Below are 26,323 nucleotides of genomic sequence, written 5' to 3' on the forward strand. Positions count from 1 at the left end.
TAACTCACTGGGCCAAGGCCAGAGTTGACTTCCATGTTTAGTGAACATCCCTTAGTGGGATTGTTCAGGAACAATAATAGCTGACATGCATTAGAGGCTCATGCACAAAGCACCATTCGAAGTGCTTTACATGTACTTACTCTTTAGACCCTCACAACCCTATGAAGTAGGTACCCTTAGAATCCCAGGCTACAAATGAGGTACAGAGTTTCAAAATTGAGGCACAGAGTGATTAGCTAAGTAATTTGCCTAAGGTCACAACATTGGGCTTAAAACCTAGGCAATTTGAAGCCAGATCATGTATTTTAACCTCTGGGTTCTACTGCAGTAAGCCAAGGACTGAAGCAAAACAATTTAGCCCTCTTTTTTTATTCCCCACCTCCAAGTCGATTTATTTATTTGAAAATTTAAATACCTCTGTGACTGACTTCCTGAAATATCCCCCAAACTGCACCTATACAGTTACCTATCTCTGCATTTTCCTTCACATTTCTATTCTTCTGTCTTCTTGAACTACTGATCTTTCACCTCTAGGCTTCAGGTGCCAACTCTCTGAAAAACTTACAGGGTTTTCTCTCAATTCAGAATTAATCTCCCTGTTCAAGGTGCCCTTTGTTTAAGCTTCTTTTTTGGCATTTAACACATCACGCCCGGGATGAGTCACTTGTGTGGCTGCCTATCTCCCCAGCTAAACAGAGAGCTCTGTGAGGGCAGGGGGCCGTGTTGGAATTATTCTCTTTTTAGTGCCTGCAGTGGGTCTGGTGGGCGCACAGGAAGTGCTCAGGGTTTTTAAAAATGAGATTAGCGTTTTTAAAGAGTCCAGAGTCGCTGTCTAGTGGCTGTATCTTTTCTAGGGCGGCTCTGTGGGCTGAGATGCCCTTGCCCCGGCCCGCTCCCACTCCTCTGCCCCCTCCTGTCCTGGCTTGGCCTAAAGCCTGGCGATGCTCTGCAGGCCAGAGGCCCTCTGGTGCCCTGACACTGGCCTCGGCCCAGTTTCCCCGGCTTCTAAATGCGGCCTGGAGCTACCGGGGGAACTGGAAAAACACTGGCAGGCGGCCCCACCCCCAGGCCCCGGCGGGGCCGCGCGGCCGCATTTCTGCGGCTTGGGCCTGCTGCTTGGGAGGCGCTGGGGCCTGGGGCGGGGGAAGCGGGGGAGGCGGCCGGGCGCGGGCGGCTGCCTGCCTGTCAGCGGGAGCGGGCGAGGGCTCGTGTGTCAGCGGCTCCCTCCTCCCTCTTCCCCCCGCCGCCGCCCGCCCGCCGGGCCTCCCGGCCTCCCGCCGCCGCCGCGGCCGCCGCCCGCTCCCCCCGCGGCCTGGCAGGCTGCCGGCTGCACAGGCGGGGGTTCGCGCCGTTCTCACGACCTCTCAGGTTGCCTGAGCTCATCTGGGAGCTATTCATTTCCTGCCAGAAAGCAGCCGGGCCTGCTAAGCAAACCACCTTGGCCGCAGGGCCGCCGGGGCCGGCCCGGTGTGGCCGCCCTGCCTCGCTCCCGCCCCAGCCGAGGGCCCGGGCGGCCTCCCTGGAACCCCTAGGCCATCCCGGCGGGCGCGCGGCGGGGGCAGCTAGTCCGCCCATCTGGTTGTACTTAGGAGCCGGGGAGGAAGCTAGCCGCGGCTTGATACCAGCCAAGGGGTGTGGGAAAAGTTAATTGACTTTAATGACAGGTTTCCCGGGACGGTGGTGACGATGAGGGGGTCCAATTTAACCGCTGGGCCCTCACTCCAGAGACACGTGGGGTGGAATGGGGTGCGCCTCCGAGTGGGGCTTACGCACTGCTTAGAGGAGGCTCCAGTCTACCGAGAGTTCCTCTTCCAGTTCGGCTCCTTTCCCGCTCCGGATTCTGCCGGGGCTGGGGGGTTGGGGGAAAGGGTGTGGGGTGAGCGCTGGACCCCTGAAGGTTTCCATTGAGAGGCTAATGCACGCAGCGGCCGAGGCCCGCGGCCCGCATCCGGTCGCGCTGCCGGGAGAGCTGTGCTTTCGTTCCCCCCGGCATGAACCGCATTGCCTAGGGCGGGAGAGAGGGGCTGCTGGGTGTGCCCCGAGGCCGAGTAATTAGGCCAGGCCCGAGGGACCTCCGGGAGGCAGGATTCAAGTCTTCTTTGAAGCTTTGCCTCTCCTCTTGCTCCCTATTCCCGAAACAGCCAGGTTGAATGAGGGCACGGGGTCTTAGAAATAAACCCACTTGTTTTACAGACTTGGAAACCGGGTTTCAGACAAGGGAAATGACTTATCCAAGGTGACACAGTGAGGTTTGTGGCAAAGCCGGGACAAGAACCTAAAAGTTGTGATTGGGGCCTACCGTCTCCATCCTCCTCCCAATATTATTCAGAAACAAATGCCTCATCCAATATTCTAAACCCAAATTCTAGGGAAAAAAAGAACAGTATTTTTTTCAAATTCCAATTATTTTTCAAACGAGTAGTGTTTACTTCTTTTCCTTCCATTTATCCCCTCCTATCCACGTGAAGATATTTACGTAATTTTGGTGATGTTAATAAAAATGCATTTTTCAGTAGGTCCCCCTACTGAAGGGGAAGGCAAAGAGATTTAACCGAAATGGCACTCTTTTTTTTTTTCTGTGAATTTTAAAGAACATAAATGTTAAGGTATTACTTTGATAAAAATGAGACCCTCATGTCTCAAATATTTCTACCAGGACTGTTAAGGGCTCCTAGCCAGAGGACAGGCTTGCCAAATCAAGCATTTGAGCTTGGGTCGGGTGTCTTAATGTGGTCAGTTGTTATGATGTCTGTGTTTGAAACCACCAAAAACTGATATGAAGGGCGTGTGTGTATTTCTTTGGGGGGAGTGGTGGGTAGTGTTGGACACTTTTTCACCTTTCATGTAGGCATAATAAGACAAATAAGAGCCAAAGTCAAAAGAGTATCTTTTAAACCTCTCACTCTGGCTGAAGCCGGTATTTGAATAGAAAACTGACTGCTGTCTGCTAGCTCATTCCCGTGATAGAGCCGCTCCCCGCCCTGGCCTGTGGGAAAGGCCAGAGCAAGGCCAGGGAGAGGTAACAGCTTTTGAAACAAGACAGAAAATCATTGGCTTTATCTTTGTTAGGAAGGCTTCAAAGATTGATCTCTCCCGCCTCATCCTCCTCCCAGAAGCCTTTCTGGGAAGAGAAGGGGGGGTGGGGGGAGACCGGCGGGCGGGGCGAGGGCTGGGAGGAGGACTGGCCGGCGGTGAGGGAGGAGGGCGCGCCCGCCAGACCCACAGCGCGGCTGATGTGTCTGGTCTCGCAGGGCTCGTGGTTTTTATTTCCCCAACACCTGGATGCAGTCAAACACCTGGCCAAATCTGACAAAATCTGACAAGCCTTTGTGATGGGATTTGGAAGAAATTCCCTGCAGATCCTGGCACAGTTTAAAGCTGTCCGCTTTGAGTTAGGACTTGTTAAGGAGGGTTATGTGAGCTGAAACCCGAGACAACCCTTTTGCTTCTATCTGGAGCCTACATCTTGCCTGGAAATGGGGCATGACCAAGCGAAGGGGTCGTTTGGCGTATTAAAAGGGGAAGATGGCCTGTGCGCCTGGCCCTCACATGATTTTTCTATTAGAGTCAAGCACAGAAATTTATCAAAAACACATGTCTGGTGTTAATCATCTGGGCCTGGGCTCCACTTGGGAGTCTAACTAGCTGTCCCTTGGCAGAAGGAATCTGTTGACTTTCTCAGCTTGCTTGAAGAGGGTGCAGAGAGGTATTTCAAAGTTTTGAATGCTGGTGGCAAGGGAATGTCTAGCAGCACCCAAGGATTGACTAATTAATGAAGACTCCAACCCTTGAAGGTAGGAAGCTGCAGCAGTTATGAATGTTTTTACTTCAGATGTTGGTTAGATACTTCAGGATAGTCGGGCTGCAGGAGCCACCCTTATTGTGCAGTGATGGATAACTGGGTTGCATCCATTAACTTCCTGGACTCAGTCCTGGTCCACCTTCCTCAGAATGAGCTGCTGTGAGAACAAACTTAAGTTTGAAATCCTGGCTGAGACTGACCACAAATTGACCAGGGAAGCCTATCAGATGGGTCTTTGTAAATTAAATGGAATTGACTCATGGAGCAACTGGTTGGTAAGAGGTTTGATGGATTTTTTAAAATGTTGATCTTTTATAACAAAAGAACCAACTACATTAAAACACAAACAAACCAGGTTACATATAATTCAAATCCCACCAAGAACCCCTTTTTACATATTCTGAAATAATCAATTCTAAGACATAAAAACCTTCTCTTTTTTTATTATATTTTCTCAAATAAACTTCCCAAAAGGAAGGCATTTTAAGAGCATTCACAAACATCTTTGGCATCACATAAAAAAGAAATCTCGTGTAAAAAACGAAATGTCATTTGAATTTTTATAATACAAAGGCTCAATCCAATATGAACATATAAAATATATACAAATATAGTGCATGGTCAGTCACTTAATACAGCTCTCTACAAAAAAGTAACTTTTTAGAAATTAAAAACAATAAAGTAACCACTTAATCACAAAAGTCCTTTTGTCTCCGAGCGTCCAAGTCCCTGTTTAGTGTCCAGAGGATAAAGAGGTGGGTTGGGGAGCTTACGGAGAGGGGTGGCTTGAACCCCTCAGTTCCGCCACGGCCTCCACATGGAGTCCGCCGTAAGCGAAGGGCCGCTGGAAGGCGACACTGAGTTGGGGCCCACGGATGTCCCGCTGTTGCTGGTGTAGACGGGGATGACCGGGCCACTGTGGGCGAAGGCCCCGTTCGGGATGAGGAAGGCAAACTGGCCGTCAGGAGCCGGCACCACCTGGAAGCCACCAAATACCTTGGCCGCTTCGCTAGCCGAGCTTCCCAGCTTGCAGGGCGCGCCGCCTGGAGGGGGCGCCGCGCCTCCGGGGATGGGCACGAGCGGCGGCGGCGCGAAAGGCGCGTGCGGGGGCCCCCCCGGCCCTGGAGGGGGCGGCGGCGGCGCCTGCAAGGCTGGGTGCGGCTGCCCGGAGTAGGTCATGGCATTGATCTGGGTCATGCAGTTGGCCAGGTGGCCGAGCAGCCGGGTGCGCACCTCGGTGTTAACGCCCTCGCACGTGGACAGGAAGCGGGTCACCTCGTTCATGCACTCGCTGAAGCCGGCGCGGTACTTCCCCAGCACGCTCGGGTCTGTGCTCAGCGCGGCTGCGGGCCAGGAGACAGACAGGATCACCAAACGGCCCTGGCCCCGGGGCCAACGCCTCCCGCCCTGGGAGGTCCCTGCGGCGTGCCTCCTAGACCACAGGCCCGCGGAACTGCCTCCAGCTGGGGTGGATTTAGCAAAACCAGCCACCTCTCCAACAGGCGAGGCGATCCAGGAACGAGACGCTCCCTCCTCTCCACTCTTGTCGCTCCATTTAAACCGACCCGAGCCCCAGAACTGCCCACCTCCCTCCCGCGCGCGTTGTGACCTTGGACAATGCCCACCTCCGCCATTCGAGCTTGATTTTCCCCTTCAGTAAATTGGGGGAGGGGAAATGCTAAACCAGATGACCCCCGAGGTTCCAAAGGAGCTCAAAGCGGCCAAGGTCCTAAATCCTCCCTCCTTCCAACGTCCTCCGCCTCCACCCGCTTCCCCCACACCCAGGTCGCCAGCCACCCTCGCTGCTACAACCTCTCTCCCTCCCTTTCCGGAACTGTAACAACTTGGAGTTGTGGCTATAAATAAACCCCAGACCGTGGGAACGCGAGCGTGAGCCAAGGCAGTAAAATGTAGCTGAATGCCTCTCACAACCGCGAGCGGAAGTCTGGAAGAAATCACCGCAGGGCGAGAGGAACGCCCGCAGAGGGGGACACGGCAAGCCGCCCTTACCCGTCATCTGCGCCCGCTGCAGGTTCCGGAGGTGCTTCACTGTCATTTCCAGAATGTCCGCCTTCTCCAGCTTGGAATGACGCGAGCTCTGCACAGAGAAGGCAAAGGAGGAAAGTGAGATTCTGCCGTCAGTCTCCGACGGTTGGAGTCCCCCGTCCCCCATACACCCCCAGTCGCGACGCCAATATCCCGGAATCCCGGCGAGAGGCCCGACCCTCCCGCCTCGGAGAATGCGGCGCTGACCGACAAGATCCCGCCTGCAAGGGGGTTTCACTTCTAGCCGCAGAGAAATAATTGCTTTATTAAATTAATAAAAGCAGCACCCCCACTTACATCTTTCTTAAGAGCATCCAAAATCAGTGTCTTCAGCTGGCTCAGACTTTCATTTATTCTTGCTCTTCGTCTCTTCTCCATGATAGGTTTTGATGACTGCAAAAAATTAAAATATATATATATATATATATACGTATATGTATATATATATATAGGAAAGGGCCCTGAATTCCCAGAGGATCTGCCATTTCACCCCGGAATTGTAAGGGAGAAAGGAGCCCCCAACCCCATTTCTTGGGGCTGCAGACAGATACAGGTACCGCCCTTACCTTTCTGTGCTCAGATGCTGTCTTTGGTTTATCCGGTGTCGTGTTGACACTGGCTGGGGTGGCAGCCACCGGGGACGAGGAATTTTTCTCCATTATGTCAGCTGGCATTTTCTTTTCTTTTTTTTAAATCCCTGGAGAATTATTTATTTGGAGTCCTTCACGCTCAAAAATAATTTTTTATGTCCCTTTTACTTGAGACTTTTACAAAACTACTGAGCAAGTTCTTACAGTTTATTATATTTTATGGTTACTTGGTGATCGGTAGCATTATTCCAGGACCAAGGAGAGAGGTAGACGGGGGATTCCGCTGTTATCAGCACAGCTCCGGATCCAGTGTGATCCCCTCGGCCTGGCGGCCTCTATATATATCTGGGACTGCACGCGAATGGCTCGTGTGAAACTTCCCAAACTTTCTTTCCCACAGTAACTTTCAGCCAATAGGAGGAGGAGACACGCGGCACTGCTCGTGGACCGCGCCCCCCCATTGGCCGCCAGGCGCAAGGTATGGTGGCCAATGGCGCGCGCCTGAGCCCGGGGCACCAGAGGCTACAACGTCAATCAAAAGCATTTTAACCCTTTGCTACGCTCTCCGCCATTTAGAGAAGAATTTTATGCATTGGTTTTGGTATAATCTAGTTTATCTATTTTGGGGCTAGGGCCTTTCCTCTTTATTCTTTTTACTAGTGTCTATTAGAGTTTCTTTCACTAATAAGACGCTTATTTGAGAAAAAAATATATTTTAAAAGGTTTAGAAGGCCAGAGATAAAAGATTATACTAGCAGCAGTGAAAAGAAAAAGGCGGGGGGGGGAGGGAGTGCAAGGGTGTACGTCACTGAAAATATCTAAGGGATTTCCCGCTCATATTCTGTACCTTCAGTGGGTGTGGGTGGGAGGGAGCTTAAAGTCGAACCAGCGTGAAGCTGGCATTTGCACGTAGGAAAAAGGAAAAACTATCTTCCACCTTACATTTTTACATTTGCAGGTTTATCGGAGCAAGGTGGTTCTTGAATGCCACTCCCCTTCTTTCCCCATTCCTCTTCTGGAGTTGGGGCCTTGGACCCCGCGTTTCCCCAGGAAACAATCAGAAAAAATTCCAACTGGGCAGAAAGGAAATGAAATTTCAAATAAAAGATGAACAAGGGGGACTTTGATGGCAATGCCTCTGGGACATGCGCGCACCCTCGCCACCCTTTCCTCCCTTAGGCTCTCGGTTTGCGGCTCGTCGAAGTGGCAGGCGGGACAGCAGTCTCAGCTTCTTCCTTCGTACTCAACACGGCAGGCAGCAGGGGCAGTCTCGGCGCCCGAGCGCGCGGTCCCTTTAAGAGCTGCACCAGCCGAGACACAGTTTGACATCAGCCGGCCGGCTAGGGCGCGCCTGGAGCCGAAGCACGTGCCAGGATGTTTTATTGCCGCCGCGGCTGCGGCTGGGCTGGGAGGATGTGTGTGTGCGTGTGTGTGTGAGTGTGTGTGCGCGCGCGCCCCGGGGGCAGGGAGGCGGGGGGCGGTGGCGGGCTGCGGAGCGCGGGGGCTGGTTCCTGGTCCGCGGGAGAAGCCAAGAAGGTAAATAGCAGCTGCTGTGCTGGAGCCTGGGAAAACCCCGCCCCCCCGCACCCGGCCGGGGCTCATTGGCGCGCGCTGCCTGTGGGGCGTGTGTGTGTGTGTGTGTCCCGGGGCCCCCTCCTCCGGCCCCCGCCGAGCCAGGAATCCGAGGGGGCGGCGGGCTGGGAGCCGAGCCCTGGCGCTTCCCCCCGGCCAAGGTCAGCCCTTCCGGGCAGGGAGCGCACGCCCCAGAGTGGAGAGTGGGGAATTATTCCAGAACTCCCTTATCCTCCACCCCCGATGACTTGGGGGAAAACGCCCGAAACCCTCGCTTGCACCAGCCCAGGAGTTGGGGATGGGGGTCTCCTTGTTTGCTTCTTGCCCTGGTACCCCCACCCTCAGCCCCACTCCCCCCGTGGGTATCTCGGCGCCCGCCGCGGTCACAAGATGCCTGACCGCACTTAGGAAGCGGCCGGGTCAGCCTCCTGCCTCCGCTCCGCGGCTGCGGTTAAAGCGGCTTCGCGCCGCCCGCCCCTTCCCCGGGTCCCAGGCGACCCGCGGCTCCCCCTCGCTGCGCCTGGGAGGCCGCCGGCGGGCGGCCGGGAGGAGGCGGGCGGCGCGGGCGGCTGCGTGCTGCCGGCTGGCCGGGCCGCGCGCCGGGAGGAGCCGCCGCCGCCGGGTGCCACGTGGCGGGCGCCGGGCCGGGAGCGCCAGGGCGCTGGCGGCGGCCTCCCTGGGGGATTTGCCGCTCCGAGCGGGCGGCGCGCACTGCCCGGGCCGGCCGGCCGCCACCGCCTGCCGGCCGGTCTGCCCCGGTCGCCCAACCCTGTGCCCCAACCCTGGAGCTCGGCGCACTGCTCTGGCGGCTCAGGGCACCCCGGGAGCCGAGCATCCTATTTGAAGTCGCCCTCCGCTTTCCTCTCTCGTCTTCCCCCTCCTCCCCCTTTTCCTCTGTTCCGGAGGCCCTCGAAGGAGGCCGCCGGCGCCCTGGCACACATTTCTTAAGACACTTCATTTCTTCTCTCCTCCGAGTTCCCCACTGAGAATGTTATGATTTCACCAGATCTCGTCCCGGATAAAATTGATCAGTTCCTGACTGAGTGACCTGGGGCAAGCTCCTGTTTCATCGTGGAGCGCACATTCTGTGCCAGACACCGTTAAACCCTCGGATTACCACGAGATACAGTGGCAGCCTGCAAGGAGTTTACAGTCAATTGGGGAGGCAGACTGAAAGGTCCTGATTTTCCGATTGGTGGTTCTGACTGTCGATTACTCTTTTCCTTTAGAGTTTAAACGAAAGACCAGGAGGACCCAAAAGAAACACTAAGCCGCACCTCTATGGACGGACAGTATTGGCGGTCTACCTTGGGGGATACAGGGATGAATGGGAGAGTTATTGCCTTCAGGAAGCCCACAGCCTAGGGATACATACACTATGCTTGCAGCTCACATCGAACACTTTTCCAATATGTTCCTCTGGTAGGTTCTGGGTTCAAGAGACAGTTAATGTGTCTAACTACAGGTGAAATGCTATGGAGGTTCAGGAGAAGTTAAATTATTTATGAGTTGGGTATCTCGGGAAACTTCCTGGAGGAGGTGGCCTTCACTTTGTAATTTGGAAAATAGGTAGAATTGGAGCATTGGAAGTGTATTGGGGAGTCATGGGGCTGGGGAGGATGGAAGTACCTATGGCATTAAAGGCCCAGACTCTGGAACTTGAGGTCCTTATTCAGGGAACTAGGTTGGGAGCCCAGGGTCTGTGACAGACAGGAGTACAAGAAGCAGCTGGAGGAGACCAGGTCATAAGACCCTTAAATATCTTGGCAGAGAACTTTGGGCCTTATATTTAGACAGTGGAAGCCATGAAATGTCCTTGAGCAGAGAAGGGATGTCAGGGTTCTGGTTTAGAAATATGGCTCTGGCAGAAGTATGGAGAGTAGAGTGCAGGATTTGGTGGCAGAGAGGCCAGGTAGGAGGTTCAAGCCAGTTAAGTAGGTTCCTAAGTGACAGGTGTAGACTGACCCTGGAAGCACCTGCCTAGAACCAGCTCATCTGGGCATTGACTGTGCACTGTCCAGTGATCAGAGTTCAGCAGAAACCTGCCTACCCTTTAAAGCAATGTTCCCAGTTCCACCACCATCTGGAGTCTAAATAAGGAATCATTGTGGCTCTGACCATATTTACCTTCCAAGTCTCATTGCTACTTTCCAGGAGAGCCCCGAAGTTTGCAGCCAAACCTTTACCTCATTGCAGGCTTCATTTACTCATTCTTGCCCCTTGGGCTATTCTCCATGGGATTTTTTTTTTTTTTTTAACAGTGCAAAATGGGCTATGTCCTATCTTGTTCTGAAGAAATGTTGAACAATGCCTCCTTTGATGACCTGCAAGCTGGGCCAATAGGTAGGACTTATTTTAAACTGATGGAAAAGAGGTGATGACAGAAAATTGTCTTTTGCTTTTCGGGGAAAAAAAAAAAGTGGGGTTTCCCTGTGTCTTTGAAATCTTCTTGGTAAAAGGTGATGAGCCTATGAAATTACCTTCATTTCTGCCATGCCACCAATAAACTTTGCAAGATTTTTAAAATGCTTGTACTTGCTGTCTGACTTTCAAAAACTGCACAAGTACACTGACCCAGATTATTCCAAGGCACTAAACCCTTCCCAGAGAAGCATGTTAACACTTTCCAGGTTTTCCTCAAATATATCAGAGCAGGTATCTCCTTAAGCTCTTCTACAACATTGATGGCTGTCTGTGTTGGGTCCTAATTACGTAACTGAGCATGCTACCCACTGACCCCTCTGGCCTAGGAGACTTACTGTCTCTGGCTCTGTTATCCCCTCAGGACTTGGCACCCTGAAGGTGTGTAGAGAATGTTTTTTGAAATAGTCAAGTTAGGGTCCCACTGCAGTGCCTAAAGCAGCCTCATGAATCAAATAGTTAATCAGCAAGTCATTTATGGTCACCTTAGGAGTGCTTAGAGTGAGCAGGCGGCTTAAACACACATACACAGTTTTAGATAGAGGAACAGAGAGGTTAAGTAACAAGAATTTAGCCATGAATTTGTGTTTCAGCGTCCTGCCCCCAAAATTCATTAAATCTCCAGCCTTCCACCCTAACCATTCAGGAAGGTTTTGCAAATGTGCTCATAGAAGATTTTTCAGTATCCTCCCACTGGGCAGTAAAAATAGGACCATGTTGGTAGTCTCTCCACCCACCTTCAGATGGAGAAGTAAGCTCCTGAATTCAAGAAAAGACTTGGATTTGGAAAGCTTCCCTTAGATGGAAACAGCTTTTATTTTTCAGTGCTTCTCCCACTCCCACTCCCAAAGCAGAAAGAAAACTGAATCCTGTTCATCAGTGGAAGTCACTTCTTGGACCCCTGTGAGACCAGCAAAATAAACAAATCTTGCTCACTGTATTATACCCAATAAATACAACCAGGGTTTTCCATGTTTATCTCTTCCCCACCCCATAAAGGTTGATTTTCTCTGTCTTATTGCATCACCTGTTTGCTTTTAAACCATAAAACAAATACCTGCATCTCCAGTGAGACTCCCCTTTGTCCCCTAGGTATGGGAATGGTTTGTGTGTTTGGTTTAAGCTACAGAAAGGAGAGAGAGAGCTAGAGGAGAAGAAAAAAGGTATTTTGCCTGAGGACTTGAAGCTTTTTTTCCCCTTTCCCTCGCTTGACTGACTTTCTCACACTCAGATTCCCTGCAGCCTGCCAGAGACGTGGTAGCTGCCCTGCCAAGAGCTATCCTGGGAGGGCTATTGAAAGAGCCTGGAGTAAGTACACAGTGGGCGGATTTTTCTCCTCCCCTCAGTACCTGCTCCGCACCTGTACAGGGAGCAGTCCCACACGTATCACCTGATCACAGCCCTTTCAGAGACCGTGAGAAAAATAAAGCCCAGGATAGTAGAGGCCTGTTCGTCAGTCTCTCCAGGGCTGCAGCCAGCTTCCGGCAGTCCGTGTGCCCAGAAACTGCACATTCCAAGTCGTTGTGCGGCTGTGTTGGTCCTCTAGCGCACGTGCCAGGAGAGGGCACCGGGAAGGGGAGGGAAGTTGGTGTTCGCCTTCAGAACGATTGCCTCTCTGCTTCATTTCTCTGGCATCTGCCTCACTGGTAGTTTATGATCCTTTGCTAGAATCACTATTGTGGTCTTTCGAACTAAGAGTCCGTATATGCCCGTGGCAATAGAATTCTAAACTAGGCTTCCTTACCTTGGATTCATGGTTGAACCTCTAGGGAACCTATAAAACCCCAAAATGGGATTCAAAATTGTATGTCTTTGTGCATATTTTGTGGGAACTGAATAAATACTTTTTGAACAAATGGAGGAATGTATTTTTTTTCCAGAATCTGGAATCTCGAAAGTTCCTGTGACCAAAAAAGGTTAAGGAAAGCCGATCCCAGACAATCTCCTCTTGCAAGTGAGTCCCGTAGCCTCAAAGAGGGAAACGGACTTGCTTAAGGGCCCACAGAAACATTAGGCCAGAGCCGGGGCCTGCTCAGAGCTCTTTCCACCATACTGCCATGCTTTGGTCCCTGGATAAATTGAGGTTTGAGATCATTGACTTGTGATTAGCACCAAAACCTGAATTTAAAATAGACACATTAATAAAGATACTTTGAATTTCTCCACTCCTTTTCTTTTTTTAAACTTCTGGGGCACTTGGGCTGCTCTGCACCCATTTTTTAGGTGGAGAAAGGGATAGGCAAGAAAGCAACATGTCTACTGGGAGAAGAGGATTCAGAAATGCTTGGAGCTGGAGCCCTGGTTGCCATGCAGAGACATCAGAAACAACCACAATTCTGCATTCCATATTTGATAAAAATAAGTCGCTACTTCTGAACAGAACACCTGGTTGGTTTCTGGCCAAGCTGGGACCTCACACTGCAAACTGGGGATGGGGGTGGAAAACAGAAGCTTTCAGCATTGGCTTACAGCTGGCCTATAATGCTTTTCGCATCCCTTCCCACACTGAAAAACTTGACTGGAGCCAGTGACACCAAGGGAATGTCCACACTTCTAATGGGCTCTGAAGGAGGAGGGTTGCCAGGAAAGAAAGCCTTTCCCAGTGGATGGGGGTGGGGCACCCTGCAATGGCTTACCTCACAGCAGCGGAGGTGGGAAGGCTCTAAATGTGCTCTTAGCTAACTTCGGAGCAGGGCTGCGGTGAGGCAGCCTGCAAGCCCGGGGATGCAGGAGGGCATTTTCCAGGGATCACAGGGATGCCAGCTTGTGCCCTTGTGCATAACTGCTTAGAGCTGCCCTGGGGCTGGAGCATATGGGGGCGGATCCAGGGCCCCTCCACACCTGAAAGACTCAGGAATGTGGGGTGAAGCCTAGCCCCTTTAAACCTAGGGCCTGCATTTTTTGGGCTGACTAATAGCTGCTCAAATTGTGCCATCAGACCAAATTTCCCCAGAAGTTAAAAAGCAAAACAAAAATAAACTCAACTAGGCAGAGAAACCACTTGGGTAAAATGTAGGACCTGAAATTGTTATAGGAATGGATGTAGGCAACAAATTTTTAATAAAAATCATCATTATCATCCTTGCATTATCGCACAGATTATAGAAAGTGGGGCAGGGGTGGAGGGTGGGGAGGGAAGGGAAGGAACCTAAGAGGTCGTTGTCTCATGCACTCATTGAACCGATGGGGAAATTGAGCCCAGGAAGAAGTGACTTGCCGGAGGTCAAACAGCTTCCTCAGAGAGGGAATAAGTCAAGTTTTCTGACCACCAGTCTAGAAACTCTCCTCACTATATCTCTCTATGAGAAGAACATTTGGAAATGTCATCTACAACAAGTGACTAATATTGTAACCAAAGATGAACTGTACAGCTGAGAAACTGAGCTACTTGCTGGCGAATGGTTTTAGCGGTGATACAGGGCATGAGCTTCTCAGAGCACAGTTACATTCCAGGCTTGCTGAACTGTGAGTCTTTCCTGGATTTGCTCAGCATCCTATATCCTCTAGAAGAGAAGAGTTACTGATTTCTGAGTTCCAGAAAATGGGAAGGCACTTGCAGGGGTCATAAAGCACAGGCAGGCAGCTTTCCTCTAGATTAACCAAACCAAACCAAGCCCCACGTCATCCCTTAATTTTGTTTCATTGTCAACCTGTTTCCCTTATTTCTCTTCCAAAATGAAGGGTGGGGGAGAGAATTATTCCAGCTCCAGAATCTGTGCTCCATCGGTAGTAAGCTTTTAACTCAGGACCAGAGAAGCCAGGATACTAGGACTACAGTGAAGGCATTGGGGCACAAAGATGTTCAACTGCTGGCTGACCTCACATTTAAGAGAGAGAGAGGTGAGAAAAAGAACTTATTTTCCAAGTGATTGATAGATGGTGTTTGTGTGTGAAGCACGTATTTTCCTTTTAGATTTCAGGTTTAGGAGCAAGAGAAGATAGCCCAGGAAATACTACAGCTGCAGCTTAAGACTCTGGTGGCTCTGGCGTGGTGGGACCTTCCATTTTCTTCTAGAGTTGGAGCTACCTGTCCCCCAACCTTGCAGCATTTGCCAGTTGACAGGAACCTTCTTGTCCATTATGGCATTTTGCCCTCATATAGCCTTATGATCTAGACTGGAGGGACTTTGGTGAGAGGCCTGGGAAGGAGGGGGAGAGGATTCATGTGGTCAGGGCAGGAGAAGTTTGGCTATTGGAGGCACAGGATAGAGTACAGACAGGATTTCTGGAAAATAGTATGTCTAGAAAGACAAGACACAGGATAGAGTACAGACAGGATTTCTGGAAAATAGTATGTCTAGAAAGACAAGGCAGGGCAGGGAGCTTAGAGGACAGAAGAGAACTGACTTTCCTTTCTCAAGGGAAGCCATGAGCAAGAGTGGGTTTTCCAGGAGTTGGAGCACGGGACACAAGGGAAATGTCTGTCAATTTGGTGTAGAATGTCAGTAATCCAGAGGACACATCTTTGGGAAGCCAAGGAGAGAAGCTCCTTTATCATGGTGGGAGGTAAGGAGGGAGGGAGAAGTGGGGAGGAGGGATCTCATTTAGCAAGAAGGTGACTGAGCAGATTCTGGAAAGGACACAGAAAGGTGATGGCCATAGTTTCCCCTGGGCTGAGGCTCGAGCTGCTTAGTTTAGCACCCAGTGCCTTCTGAGAGGTTCCCTCGGAAGATCTCAAAAAAGGAGGCCAAGTTTATGACCGAGGGCCTTTATAGAATTCTGAAACCTGCCTCACTTCTCATTAATTAGTTGTTTTGTTTTATGCTGTTTGTATGGTTATAGGCATAACATAAAATCCCTTAGACTGGAAAGGGTTGTGGGCTTATTAGGGGTGATGGCAGGTAGCTGGGTCAGGGGGGAGACTGCGTCCTGCTCTGTAGCCAGTCTGAAGGTGGCATTTTGGGAGAGGAGTTGGTGGGGTAGCTCAGAACAAAGAGGGGAGGCAAGCATGCCAAATCCTTGGAGCTCCAGGGAAAGGACCAAGGGTTAATTCCTATAGTTCCTAGACCACTCTGGGCAACCACCTACAAATGGAGTTCATTTTGCTTTCCCCCACCCCCACCCCCCCGTGTAGACATTACACTAGGTAGGGAAAGGGAGTCTCTCTGTTGGCGGAAACAGACTGCAGCAGAGCAGCTTTAACTGAAATCTGAGAGGAATCAGGGAGGGAGAGCTCTGTTATAACATGCTGGTGTGTGGCAGGCTTGCCTGGCCTGATGAGAGGTCTCTTGATAAAGTCCCAGAGCACTGCTGGCTCCCAGGAGAGGTTGCCAAGCTGTACAACCCATCATAAACAGATCCAGCTGCTGTGGTCTTTGTTTCAACAGGCTCCTACAGTCACATAGGGACCCAGGTACTTAAGTTCATTAAGTATTTGATCTCCTTGTCCTGGGTGGCTGTTCAACCCTCTGCGCCCTCCTTGCCTGCCCTCAAAGTCCTGGTACCTGGGACAGACCTAGATTTGGTGTATGGAACTACCTGTCATCTGGAGTGTGTGTGGTGGGGTGCTTGTTTCCTTTGTCATGAGTGAACCTCATTGATAATAGTCAGACAATACAGTTAGGAGTAAAACCCATCCAATCTCCAATAGCTTCTTTAACTTAATTCAATTGAATGACTATTTTTGAGCCCCTTCTATGTACAAGGCAAAACTATACACCTTCTTTGACAGTTACCTCCATCCTTGCCTACTGTTCAAATGCTATTCATCTGTGCTGAGTGATCACATCCCTGGTTTACATTATAAAAATTTCCCTTTGCCTCCCATACTCTTCATCTCTACTGCTTCTCCAATAAAGAAGCTATGAAACCCTTCATGGTGTGTGGTGTCTAGTATAATACCTTTCACAGAGTAGGCCCCCCCCAGATATTTGGAGAACAAATGCATGAATGGACTTGGGCTTAAGGAAATAGGACTTACTGGCAATTCATATTTTTCCAAATGTTCTTGGTTGCTGAATCAAAGGGGTGGGTTTATTTTGACCACTCCTGATGACTACCTCTGGGCAGCTGGGATACCCCTGCAGACGGCTCCACTCTGTTGCAATCAGGCGAATTTGGAGGAGTCCATGGCTGCGCATGTTTTCATGGGCCTATCTTTATTGATGGTTATTAAAGACAAACCACCACATGGCAGTATGCAAGTACAAAGCAATTTCCAGGGTAAGGTACGTGGGAAGAAGCGAGATACTGAGCTCCCAAACAATTCCACTGCAATCGCAGTCTGCCCTATCAGTGTATGGTTAATAAGTAAGATTTAAGCAGGCAGGTACCACCACTGGGCAGCAGATGGGAAGGGGAAAAAAACCCAGTGGGGTATCACTGGTGCTTCTGGAAAACTGGAAAAGAAAATGAGAAGGAGGACACCTTGGCCTGGTGAGTCTGGTGGGTAGCCAGCCAGGCAGAGCACAAGCTCAGCAAATGGATCTGAGGGAGGACCACTGGTTCCCTCTTCTCCCACCCTCATACCTCTCTTTTCATGCCAGCTTCTCATGGAAGACTCTGGATAACCAAGAAGTAAATAGTAATCATGCCCAGACACACCGGGGGTTAAATACGTGTAAATACAGCACACAAGAAGAGCAGCCAACACACCTGTTGTTTTATGATGCTGAGTGATATCGATAAAGGGGGCTATAAAGTCGAGGTGTAATGGCCCCTTGTATTTAAATAGCGCCTTCCTCTGTGAACTTCAAGTGTTTTACAGCTGAGATGTGACTGACCTGGTGATTATTTCTGTCAAGAATGTTGAACATATATCTGCATATATGTTCAGGAGAAACAGTGTGGCAGGGTGGCAAAAAGCAGACTCTGGAGGCTGGTTCATGTTCCAGCTTGTTTACTTGTTCACCTTCCAGCTGTGTGACACACAATGCTCTGCCTCAGTTTACTCACCTGTTAAATGGGGGGAGTAGCCATAGTATCTATCTTATAAGATTGTAGTGAGAATTGATGTATGTAATGTGCTCAGAACAGTGCCTGGTCTATTGTCAATACAATGTAAGTTTTTCGCTACTTTTATTATTATGTATGTAGTATATGGAAGTCTGTATCTCTGACATTAAGATACATACCCCATTCATCTAAAACATTCCTAAGACATTAATATGTTCTCAAAGAAATGGAGGGGCAACCATGGTGGTAAATTAGTCCGGATGTATTTGTAGAACCAAAAGTTTTGGGGGTCCTTTATGAATTATAGGCTCTGGGGCCAGGAGGAACCTTGAAAAATTATGCGGGGAGGAGGGTCTCTACCACCCAAACACTGCGGTTGCTGCTTTGTTTGTGAACAGATATGGAGCCTGGTGTGGCCCTGCCCTGAACTGTTGAAATGAGCCTCAGTTCCCTAGAAAGGAGTGTTCTGGGTGGAGGCCATGGCACGCAGCCTGGGGTGGCAAGCAGGGTGGGTGGGAGGTCAACCCCTCACCCCTGAAGACAGGAAGGTGCAGGACAAGGCCACAGAGGGACACTTGATCCGAGAGAGTGAACAAGTTCAGGCCCTCCAGGGACTTCAGTTTCCCCCACGTGAGACAGGCTGATGGGAAAGATGGACATCCGGGACCATTCCTGCTCCCATGTTTTGGGTAATTTGTCATCCAAATGGAGATATTTTTGAGAGTGTAAGTGGGCACTGTTGGCAATTATGTTGGGCCAACTGGTGTAAACTGTGAGCCTATGACTCCCTGTTTTAGATTCATTTGTCCTTTCATCAGAGAGGCTTCCAGAGGGAAAGTGAGAAGAAATATTATTTTAAAAATCACTAACATCTTAGCATGTTCTATGGAAGGCAGTGCCACCCATCTACCACCCAGAGAGGCAGGGAGGAGCTTCCTTTTGGGGCCTAGAGGAACTTACACAGTGCATGCAGAAGAGAAAGGGGGAGGGAGACCCAGGGTGGTTGTGTTTAAGGTGTTCTTGACACGGCCTGGCTTCTTAGGCAGAGCAGGTGGGCTTTGGGCTTCCCCACCTGTCAGTTTCAGCCCAGGTTGTGGCTACAGGGCAGCAATTTTACCATGAACTTTTGCATCTACCTACCATGGGTGAGAGCACCTTTTGTTCTTGGGCATGGGAATGTGGAAAAGTGAGAGCAACAATGTGAAATCTAGGGCTTTGCTTAATGGCTGAAGGAAGATCCCAAAGGAAGACTCCAATGGAAGGAGCATTTTCTCACCTTAAATATTTGCCCTTTGAGCCTTGAAGTTGACTAAATCTTTAATGTAAAAAACAAACAAACCAATAAAAAATCTGTTTTCTGAATAAGTCAAAGTTAAGCTTTGCTCTTTGTTAATTTCCTTTAAAAAAAAAAAAAGAAGAAAGAAACATGGCTCCCTTGCCTGACTGTTTCTATATGCTCCTATTTAATGATTAATAATACCTTATGAGCTATTGTTTGATGTGGCCTCTACTGGTTTAAACAGGAGACTACTGATTCACTCTTAAGGCATTTATGAATCACAGGTGTTTACTCTGAGACAATCAATGAAAGGGGGAGACAAAAATAACACCTAAATATACTGAGTCCTTTGAGTAAAAAGGAAGGTAACATGGGATCTCAGTCTTTGATTCCACATGTGGGCCCACAGCTTTCTCTCATTGAGACTGTAGAATGACCAAGACTGGGGCTTTTGAGTTTGATTTTTCCTTTCACTTGCTGATAGGTTCGAGGCGACTTTTCACCACAGTCTCCCTGTCATCCTGCATTTGCTTTCTCTCCCACCTGTCTGGCCACTCCACATCAGTCATTTGCAAGAGATTCTCTTTACCTACCCTCACCTGCTACCGCTTCCCTAGAGTTTCATTCTCTGCCGTCTTCTGTTTTCACCGTATGCATAAGGAGTTTCTGGCAGTAACCTAGGGGAGGAAGACGGAGGCATGCTCTGAAGTGGTGCAGGTGGGGCTGGAGAGAAGGATAGATTCAATAGATTAAGATATGTGACAGTTTCAGAAGGGCATAGAGAAAAAGGGGAGAGAGAGAGAGAGAGAGAGAGAGAGAGAGAGAGAGAGAGAGAGACGTGACAGGCCTCGGTGATTGATTAAGCCATTATAGAGAAGAAGACACCCAGATTTGTAGCCTGAGCATCTAACTAGGTAGACTCATCTTCCACAAATCCACTTTTAATTCTGATAACTCCTAGATTTATATTCCCTTTTCTCTGCCCAAAAAACCTAGGTTCGGATTAAAAAAAAAGAAAAAAGGACTGACAAATTTGTGGCTACTACAATGATTCTTTAAAAAAAATGTTTTATTTGAGATAATTCTAGACTTACAGAAAAGTTGCAAAAATAGTATAAAGGGTTATACTATACCAGCTTCCCCTATGTTGACATCTTATAAAACCACAGAACAATCATCAAAACTAAGAAATTGGTGCAATTATTAACTAAACTACAGACTTTATTCAGATCTCACCACTCTTTCTACTAATGTCCTGTTTCTCTGATCCAGGAACCCACCTGAGATCCCACGTGGCACTTAGTTGTCATGATTCCCTCGTCTCCTTCAGTCTGTAACAGTTCCTCAGTCCTTGTCTCCTTTTATGACCTTGATACTTTAAAGATTACTTGTCAGTTTTTGTAGACTGTCCCTCAATTTGGGTTTGTCCGATGCTTTCTCCTGATTACCTTCAGGAAATGCATTACTGGGAAGGAAGCCACAGAGGCCACATTCCCTTCCCAGGATATCAGTTGAGGGGGTGCATCATGCCAATACATATCACTGGCAAGTTTAACCCCATCACTTGGTTAAGGTGGTTTCTGCTAGGATTATCAATCAGACAATACTAAATATTTTGGGGGAAGATACTTTGAGACTATGCAAATATTCTGTTTCAAATGTTTACACTTTTGCCCACTAGTTTTAGAATCCCTTGAAGGATCTTGCTTGTGGCAATTATTACTGCAGTATTCTAATGGTGATATTTTATTTCCCTCATTTCTTCTACCTTTGTTCCTTGAAACTCTTCTTAAAGAAGAGTTACCTGATGTTCTGGTTTGCTAATGCTGCTGCTTTGCAAAATACCAGCAATGGATTGGCTTTTGTAAAAGGGAGTTTATTTGGTTACAAAGTTACAGTCTGAAGACCATAAAGTGTCCAAGGTAAGCCATCAGCAATCGGGTACCTTCACTGGAGGATTGCCATTGGCGTCTGCAAAACCTCTTGATAGATCAGAAGGCTCGTGGCTGGCGTCCGCTTGCTCCCAGGTGGTGTTTCAAAATGGCATTCTCCAAAATATTGCTCTTGGGGTGTTTTATCCTCTCTTAGCTGCAGCTGCTCTTCAAGATGTCACTCAGTTGCTCTGAGGTCCTTCTGTCTGTGAACTCCTTTATACGACTCCAGTGATCCAATTAATACCCACCCTGAATGGGCGGGGTAACACCTCCATGGAAATTATCCAATCAAATGTTTCACTCACATTTGATTGAGTCACATCTCCATGGAGACACTCAATCAATTTCTTCCAATCTAATCAACACTAATACATTTGCCCCCACAAAATTGCATCAATGAACATGGCTTTTGAGGGGACATAATACATCCAAACTGGCACACCTGATGTTACATATTAATAAAGAAGAAATATAAAATCCATGCTCTTTTGGAGCCTACATATTAACTGGACTCTGCTTCCTGCGTGTCACCCCTGGAGGCGGTCGTGGCCTTAAACATCCCGGCAGTCCCAGGGCCCCATAAACACAAGAACAAGCCCCAAGTGCTTCAACCTCCAGGTGTTTGGCTTGCTGATATATGGCATTTAGGAACAGTCACTTTTTGGTGATTGGCTAAGAATATGTTTCCTTTTAATCATCCATATACATTTTGTATAATACTCCACATATATTCATTTTTAATATGAAAACATTTCTGCCTCTCCCTCTGCCTAATCCGTCAAGTAAAATTGCAGTCCCAGATTTACCCTTGTCGTGCCCTCCTGAGGGGCCTGTGTTCCCCAGTTTGAGAAGTCAGTTGAGGGATGCAGGGAGAGGCAGGCATCACTGAGAGTCCATTTGCTGATAATGGATTTCTGTCTCTGAATCTACTGATTTATTTAACTTAAAAAATTCATATGGAGAAACTAAGATACGTAATCCAGAGTTTGCCTCCAGGAGAAGCTAAAGGCCAACACGTTGAATATGTCATCCCACTGCCTTCTGGCATCCATGGTTTCTGATGAGAAATTAGCTATTCATCTTATCAAGGATCACTTGTATGATGTAATGAGTCATTTTTCTCTTGTTGCTTTCAAGATTCTTTTTGTCTTTGTCTTTGATTATGATATTTCTAGATGTGGGTGTTTTTGAGTTTATCCTACTTAGAGTTCATTAAGCTTCTTGGATGTGTAGATTAATGGTTTTCATCAAATTTGGGAAGTTTTCAGTCACTATTTCTTCTAATATTCTTTCTGCCCCTTTCTTCTCTCTTCTCTTCTTGGGACTTTCATTGTGTGTATGTTGATAAATTTGATGATGTCCCACAGGTCTCTGAGGTTCTGTTCATTTTTCTTCATTCAATATTCTTTTTGGTTCTCAGACTGGATAATCTTGACTTATCTTCAAGTTTCCTGTTTCTCCCAATTGCTCAAATCTGCTGTTGACCCCTTTTAGTGAATATTTATTTCAGTTATTGTACTTCAACTCCAGATTTTCTTTTTGGTTCTTTTGTTTAAAATGATTTTCTTTTTTATTCTCTATTTGGTAAGTCATCATTCTCATATTTCCCTTTAGTTCTTTAGATGTGATTTCTTTTAGCTCTTTGAACGTATTTAAAATAGCTGATTTAAAGTCTTTGTCTAGCATTTCTAACATCTGGGCTTTCTTGGGGACAGTTTCTATTTATTGCTTTTTTCCTGCATATGTACCATACTGTCTTGTTTATTTTCATATCTCATGGTTTTTTTTGTTCAAAACTGACAGTTTAAATAATATAATGGGGCAACTCTGGAAATCAGATTCTTATCTCTTCTCAAGATTTGCTGTGGTTGCTGTTTTGGTCATAGCTGTCTGTTTAGTGAATTGTTTGAGCTATTCTGTAAAGTCTGTATTCTTTGTCCTGTGTGACCACTGAAGTCTGTGATTGGTTATTGATCAGTTAATGATTGGACAGTGGTTTCCTGAAACACCTGGAGTCAATAAATCTCCCAGTCTTGGCTGATAGGCATAACTTCAACACTTGGCCAGGGCACTTGACAGCTCTGCCTCAGCCTCTGTCCAGTCTTCAAGGTCAACCAGAGGTGAGAGCTTAGGGCCTTCTTAGGTCTTTCCTGAGCATGCACACAGCCCTGGGCACACAAAGCCCTACATATGCACTACCCTTCTAGGTTTTCAAGAATTTGGAACTTTTCAAACCCTTTATGGACATCATCATCATCCCTTTGAGATGAAGACAGAAAGATGTTTGAAGATGCTAAGCTAAGAGATGAACCCCAGAGTTTGCCCCAGAGAAGCTGAGAGGGCTCCCAGATGCATAGAGAGAAATGCCCCAAGAGAACCAAGCAGAGAGCTGAGAGAAGCTTAGAAAGACAGAAGCCCAGAGACATTTTGGAGAAAGCCACTTGGAAATGCAACCCAGGAGCAAAGGACCAGCAGATGCCAGCCACGTACCTTTCCAGCTGGCAGAGGTGTTCCAGAAGCCATTGGCCTTCCTCCAGTGAAGGCATCCTCTTGTTGATTCCTTCGTTTGGACACTTTTATGGCCCTAGAACTTTAAATTTGTAACCTAGTAAGTCCCCTTTATAAAAACCAATCCATTTCTGGTATTTTGCATAATGGCAGCATTAGCAAACCAGAACATACCGTATTATCATTACTGCCTTGTTTGTATATGGGAGAGAGACCTTTTGTCTGATTCATTGTTATATCTCCAGTGCTTAGCACAGAGTTTGCTATGTAAGTGTTCAATAAATATTTTTTATATAAATGAAAAAGAAATTCATATGGTCAAAAGTATCAAGTCACACAAAAGGATAGACCCTGTAAAGCCACCATTTCATCTGTGGCCCTCATTTCCCAAGCCTAGAGGTTCTCACTCTTACTGATTTGTCATATATCCTTCCAGGGACTGCCCATGAATATTCAATGGCTAGTAGAAGGTGGTAACAGCAATCGAAGGTGAACTGAGGCCCTGTGCAAACCTGCCCTGGCACTGTGCTTCCAGCGATAAACCAGCTCTGTGGAGAACAGCCACTCCAGCACAGCCAAACTGCCATTTTTATTGTTGTCTTTGGCTCAGACCACATGGAATGAATTTGCAAAGACTCCAGTCGAGTGGAGTTGGGGCATTTAGTGCCTCCTTCCTTGGCCCTGGGTCTGTGCCCTAACAGGGAGAGTCATTATCATCAAGATTTCCCTGGTTGGCTCTTGTCTAATCTCTCCCTCAAAGTCCGTCAGCCAGAAAGAGGAGCACAGCCAAAAGCTATGCCAGGAAGAGCAGCAGGTGAGAGAGAAGGGGTGGAGGAAACCAGCCCCTAAGCTGATGTTACAGCCATGCTGGAGATTGTGGTGAGATTTCAGGGGGTGCTTTATCATTCTTCTCCACTCCTCCTTGTACCTGACAGGCCTCAGTAGCTCACCTGAAAGGCAGTGCTCACCGTCTACCTTTCCCGTGGGAATTCAGTTCAACCAACATAACCCCTGAACTCTGCTGGGCCACTGCCAGCAACTCTCAAGCCTTTCCCCCTGCTGATTACAGTGACATGATGTCATTTTTATTGAGGCAAGATTGGATTTTCTTTTTTTAAGTTTAAAAAATGTGGTTCACATGATCTCTACTACTTTTCCTATTGCTTGAAGACCACAGAGCTGCCAATTTCAATTTGCTTCAGCTTTTATCATGAGAAGAAGCTTAAAAGAAAAAAAGAAAGAAAGGCGGAGAGAGGCGGGATGAAAATATTCCTCGTGTTTTGCATGAGGGTGGCAGAGGACGCACACATTGCCCAATCCCTTTTGTGTAACTCATGTAATGGGAAGATGTCAGAAGACAGAGCACCTGAAGTCTGGCCTGGCTGCTGGACAGTACACAATGTTCACGAGACAGGAGGGTTTTTGTGCAAAAGCCAGAGAGGGAACCCTGCAACCTTGAGTCACTCGCTCTAAGCAGGAGAGTGTTGGAGAATATGCTGGGTGCTTGGGAGACGGGCAAAAGGAATAAATGAAAAGAGTAAGGAAAAGCTTTCCTTACTCCTGATTCTCATTTTACTAATCCTCCTCTTTGGAGGCAAGGTTTCCCTTTCATTCATTCCTTCACCATATTTATTGAGTGCCTACCATGTGCCAGACACTGCTGGGGAAATAGGGTGATGCAGTAGATTGAGTTATATACCCCAGGGAAAAAAACATGTTCTTAATCTTAATTCATTCCTGTGGGTGTGAAACCAATGTAAATAGGACCTCGTGAAGATGTTATTTTTAGTTAAGGTGTGACCAAGTGAATCAGGATGGGCCTTAATCCTATTACTGGGGGATTTATAGAAAAGGACACAGGGAGAAGCCACAGGAAGCTAGAGCTGGAAGTCAGTGGAACCCAGAAAAGAAAGGAGAGGACATTGCCATGTGATGGAAAAGCCAAGGAACCCCAAGGACAGCCGGCAGCCAGACCCAGAATGCCACGGTCTTCCAGGAGAAAGCATTACCTTGCTGGTGCCTCAATTTTGGACTTCTCCTGCCTGCAAAACTGTAAGCCAATAAATTCCCATTGTTTATGTCAACCCATTATATGGTATTTTCTTTCAGCAGCCAAGAAAATAAGGTAAATAAGGCAAAATCCCCGCCATTTACTTGTTTTTCTTTGGGGGGGGGGGCAGGGTGGTTAAACCAACTAGAAAGGGCTCACGGTTCTGAAGACTAGAAATCCAAAGTCAAGGTGTCAGAAGATCCATGCTTGCTTGCAAGACCCTAGAGAAAACTCTTTTTCATGCCTCTCCCCTGGCTTCTGGTGGTGACCAGCAATCCTTGAGCTTCAGCTTCTGCCTCAGTCATCACATGGCGCTCGTCCATCCTCTGTTCGCCTGTCATTTTTAAAGGAAAATTGGAGAGTGCCTATTTACCTGGACATGGGTTTTAAGGTGCCAGTTTAGCCCTCAAAATGGGTGGTATGATGGAACCACAACTAGGACACCTCTTTGTAGCTACACTGTCACTGGGCTGGAGGAGACCCAGAAAGGTGAGTTAGTCCTTCTTCCCCTGCCTGAGGACAAAACCAAGCCAGAGCACTAGGGGGAAGAGTATTTCAGCACAGGATAGGAAAGTCTGTCCAGAGGGCACGAACTCCATCTTCTTGTCCACTTTACCCCAAGAACATGAGATAGTGTAGGAAGCTTTGACTGGAAGTCAGAGAAGGACCCAGGTTCTAGTTTTGCCTAAGCTATAGATTCACAGTATATAGGCCTGAAGAGGGCACTTGCTGCCTTTCTGGGCCTCAGTTTCCCCATCGGTAGTCTAATGGTTTTCAAACTATGCCTTGAAGTGTTTCCTCTTCAGGGATTGCTGGGTTAGGGCCTGGAGGTGGTGTTGAGCCAGTCCTCTCATCCTTCACCTTGACTGGCTTCACTTTTGCCTGTTCACACTGTGTGTCCTCATGATATTTTGTTCAAAGTGTTTCATTGATTTTTGTGTTTAAGTTTGAATACTACCAACTAAGATGCTCTCAGAAATCCTTACCAGCACCCAAATTGATCCTTCCCTTATGTCTCCCTGACCTTTGGAATCTGTCTCTTCTAAATGCACCTCATTGCTCTTTAATCATTTGTGTGCTTGCTTCTCTCTTCCAGAAGGCTCCTTGCCACTCAATTCCACAACTAATTATGAGTGTGGGCAACCCGGTGCCAAGGCTGCCTGGGGCAGGGCACCTGGCCTTCAAACTGCTTTTGCTTTAGTGGGGTGGGCTGGATGCAGATGAACA

General features: G+C 48.2%; 1 protein-coding gene and 1 long non-coding RNA gene across 2 annotated transcripts; one reads left to right on the forward strand and one right to left on the reverse strand.

Annotated features, from left to right (window-relative positions):
* Positions 1 to 4,229: 4,229 nt before the first annotated feature.
* Positions 4,230 to 6,766, reverse strand: HES1 (hes family bHLH transcription factor 1). Its single transcript, XM_037843382.1, has 4 exons — positions 6,415 to 6,766; positions 6,146 to 6,241; positions 5,813 to 5,900; positions 4,230 to 5,145 (listed from the first exon to the last, which is right to left on the reverse strand). Exons 1-4 carry the CDS (start codon positions 6,520 to 6,522, stop codon positions 4,598 to 4,600), a joined length of 840 nt encoding a protein of 279 aa, XP_037699310.1. The 5' UTR covers positions 6,523 to 6,766; the 3' UTR covers positions 4,230 to 4,597.
* A 2,135-nt stretch (positions 6,767 to 8,901) lies between these two features.
* Positions 8,902 to 12,474, forward strand: LOC119539733. The gene is made up of 3 exons (XR_005217926.1): positions 8,902 to 10,353; positions 11,663 to 11,739; positions 12,312 to 12,474. It is a non-coding gene; the product is annotated as an uncharacterized LOC119539733 (long non-coding RNA).
* Positions 12,475 to 26,323: the final 13,849 nt, after the last annotated feature.

This window comes from Choloepus didactylus, chromosome 1 (assembly GCF_015220235.1).
Source record: "Choloepus didactylus isolate mChoDid1 chromosome 1, mChoDid1.pri, whole genome shotgun sequence".
In the NCBI taxonomy this organism is placed as follows: Eukaryota; Metazoa; Chordata; class Mammalia; order Pilosa; family Megalonychidae; genus Choloepus; species Choloepus didactylus.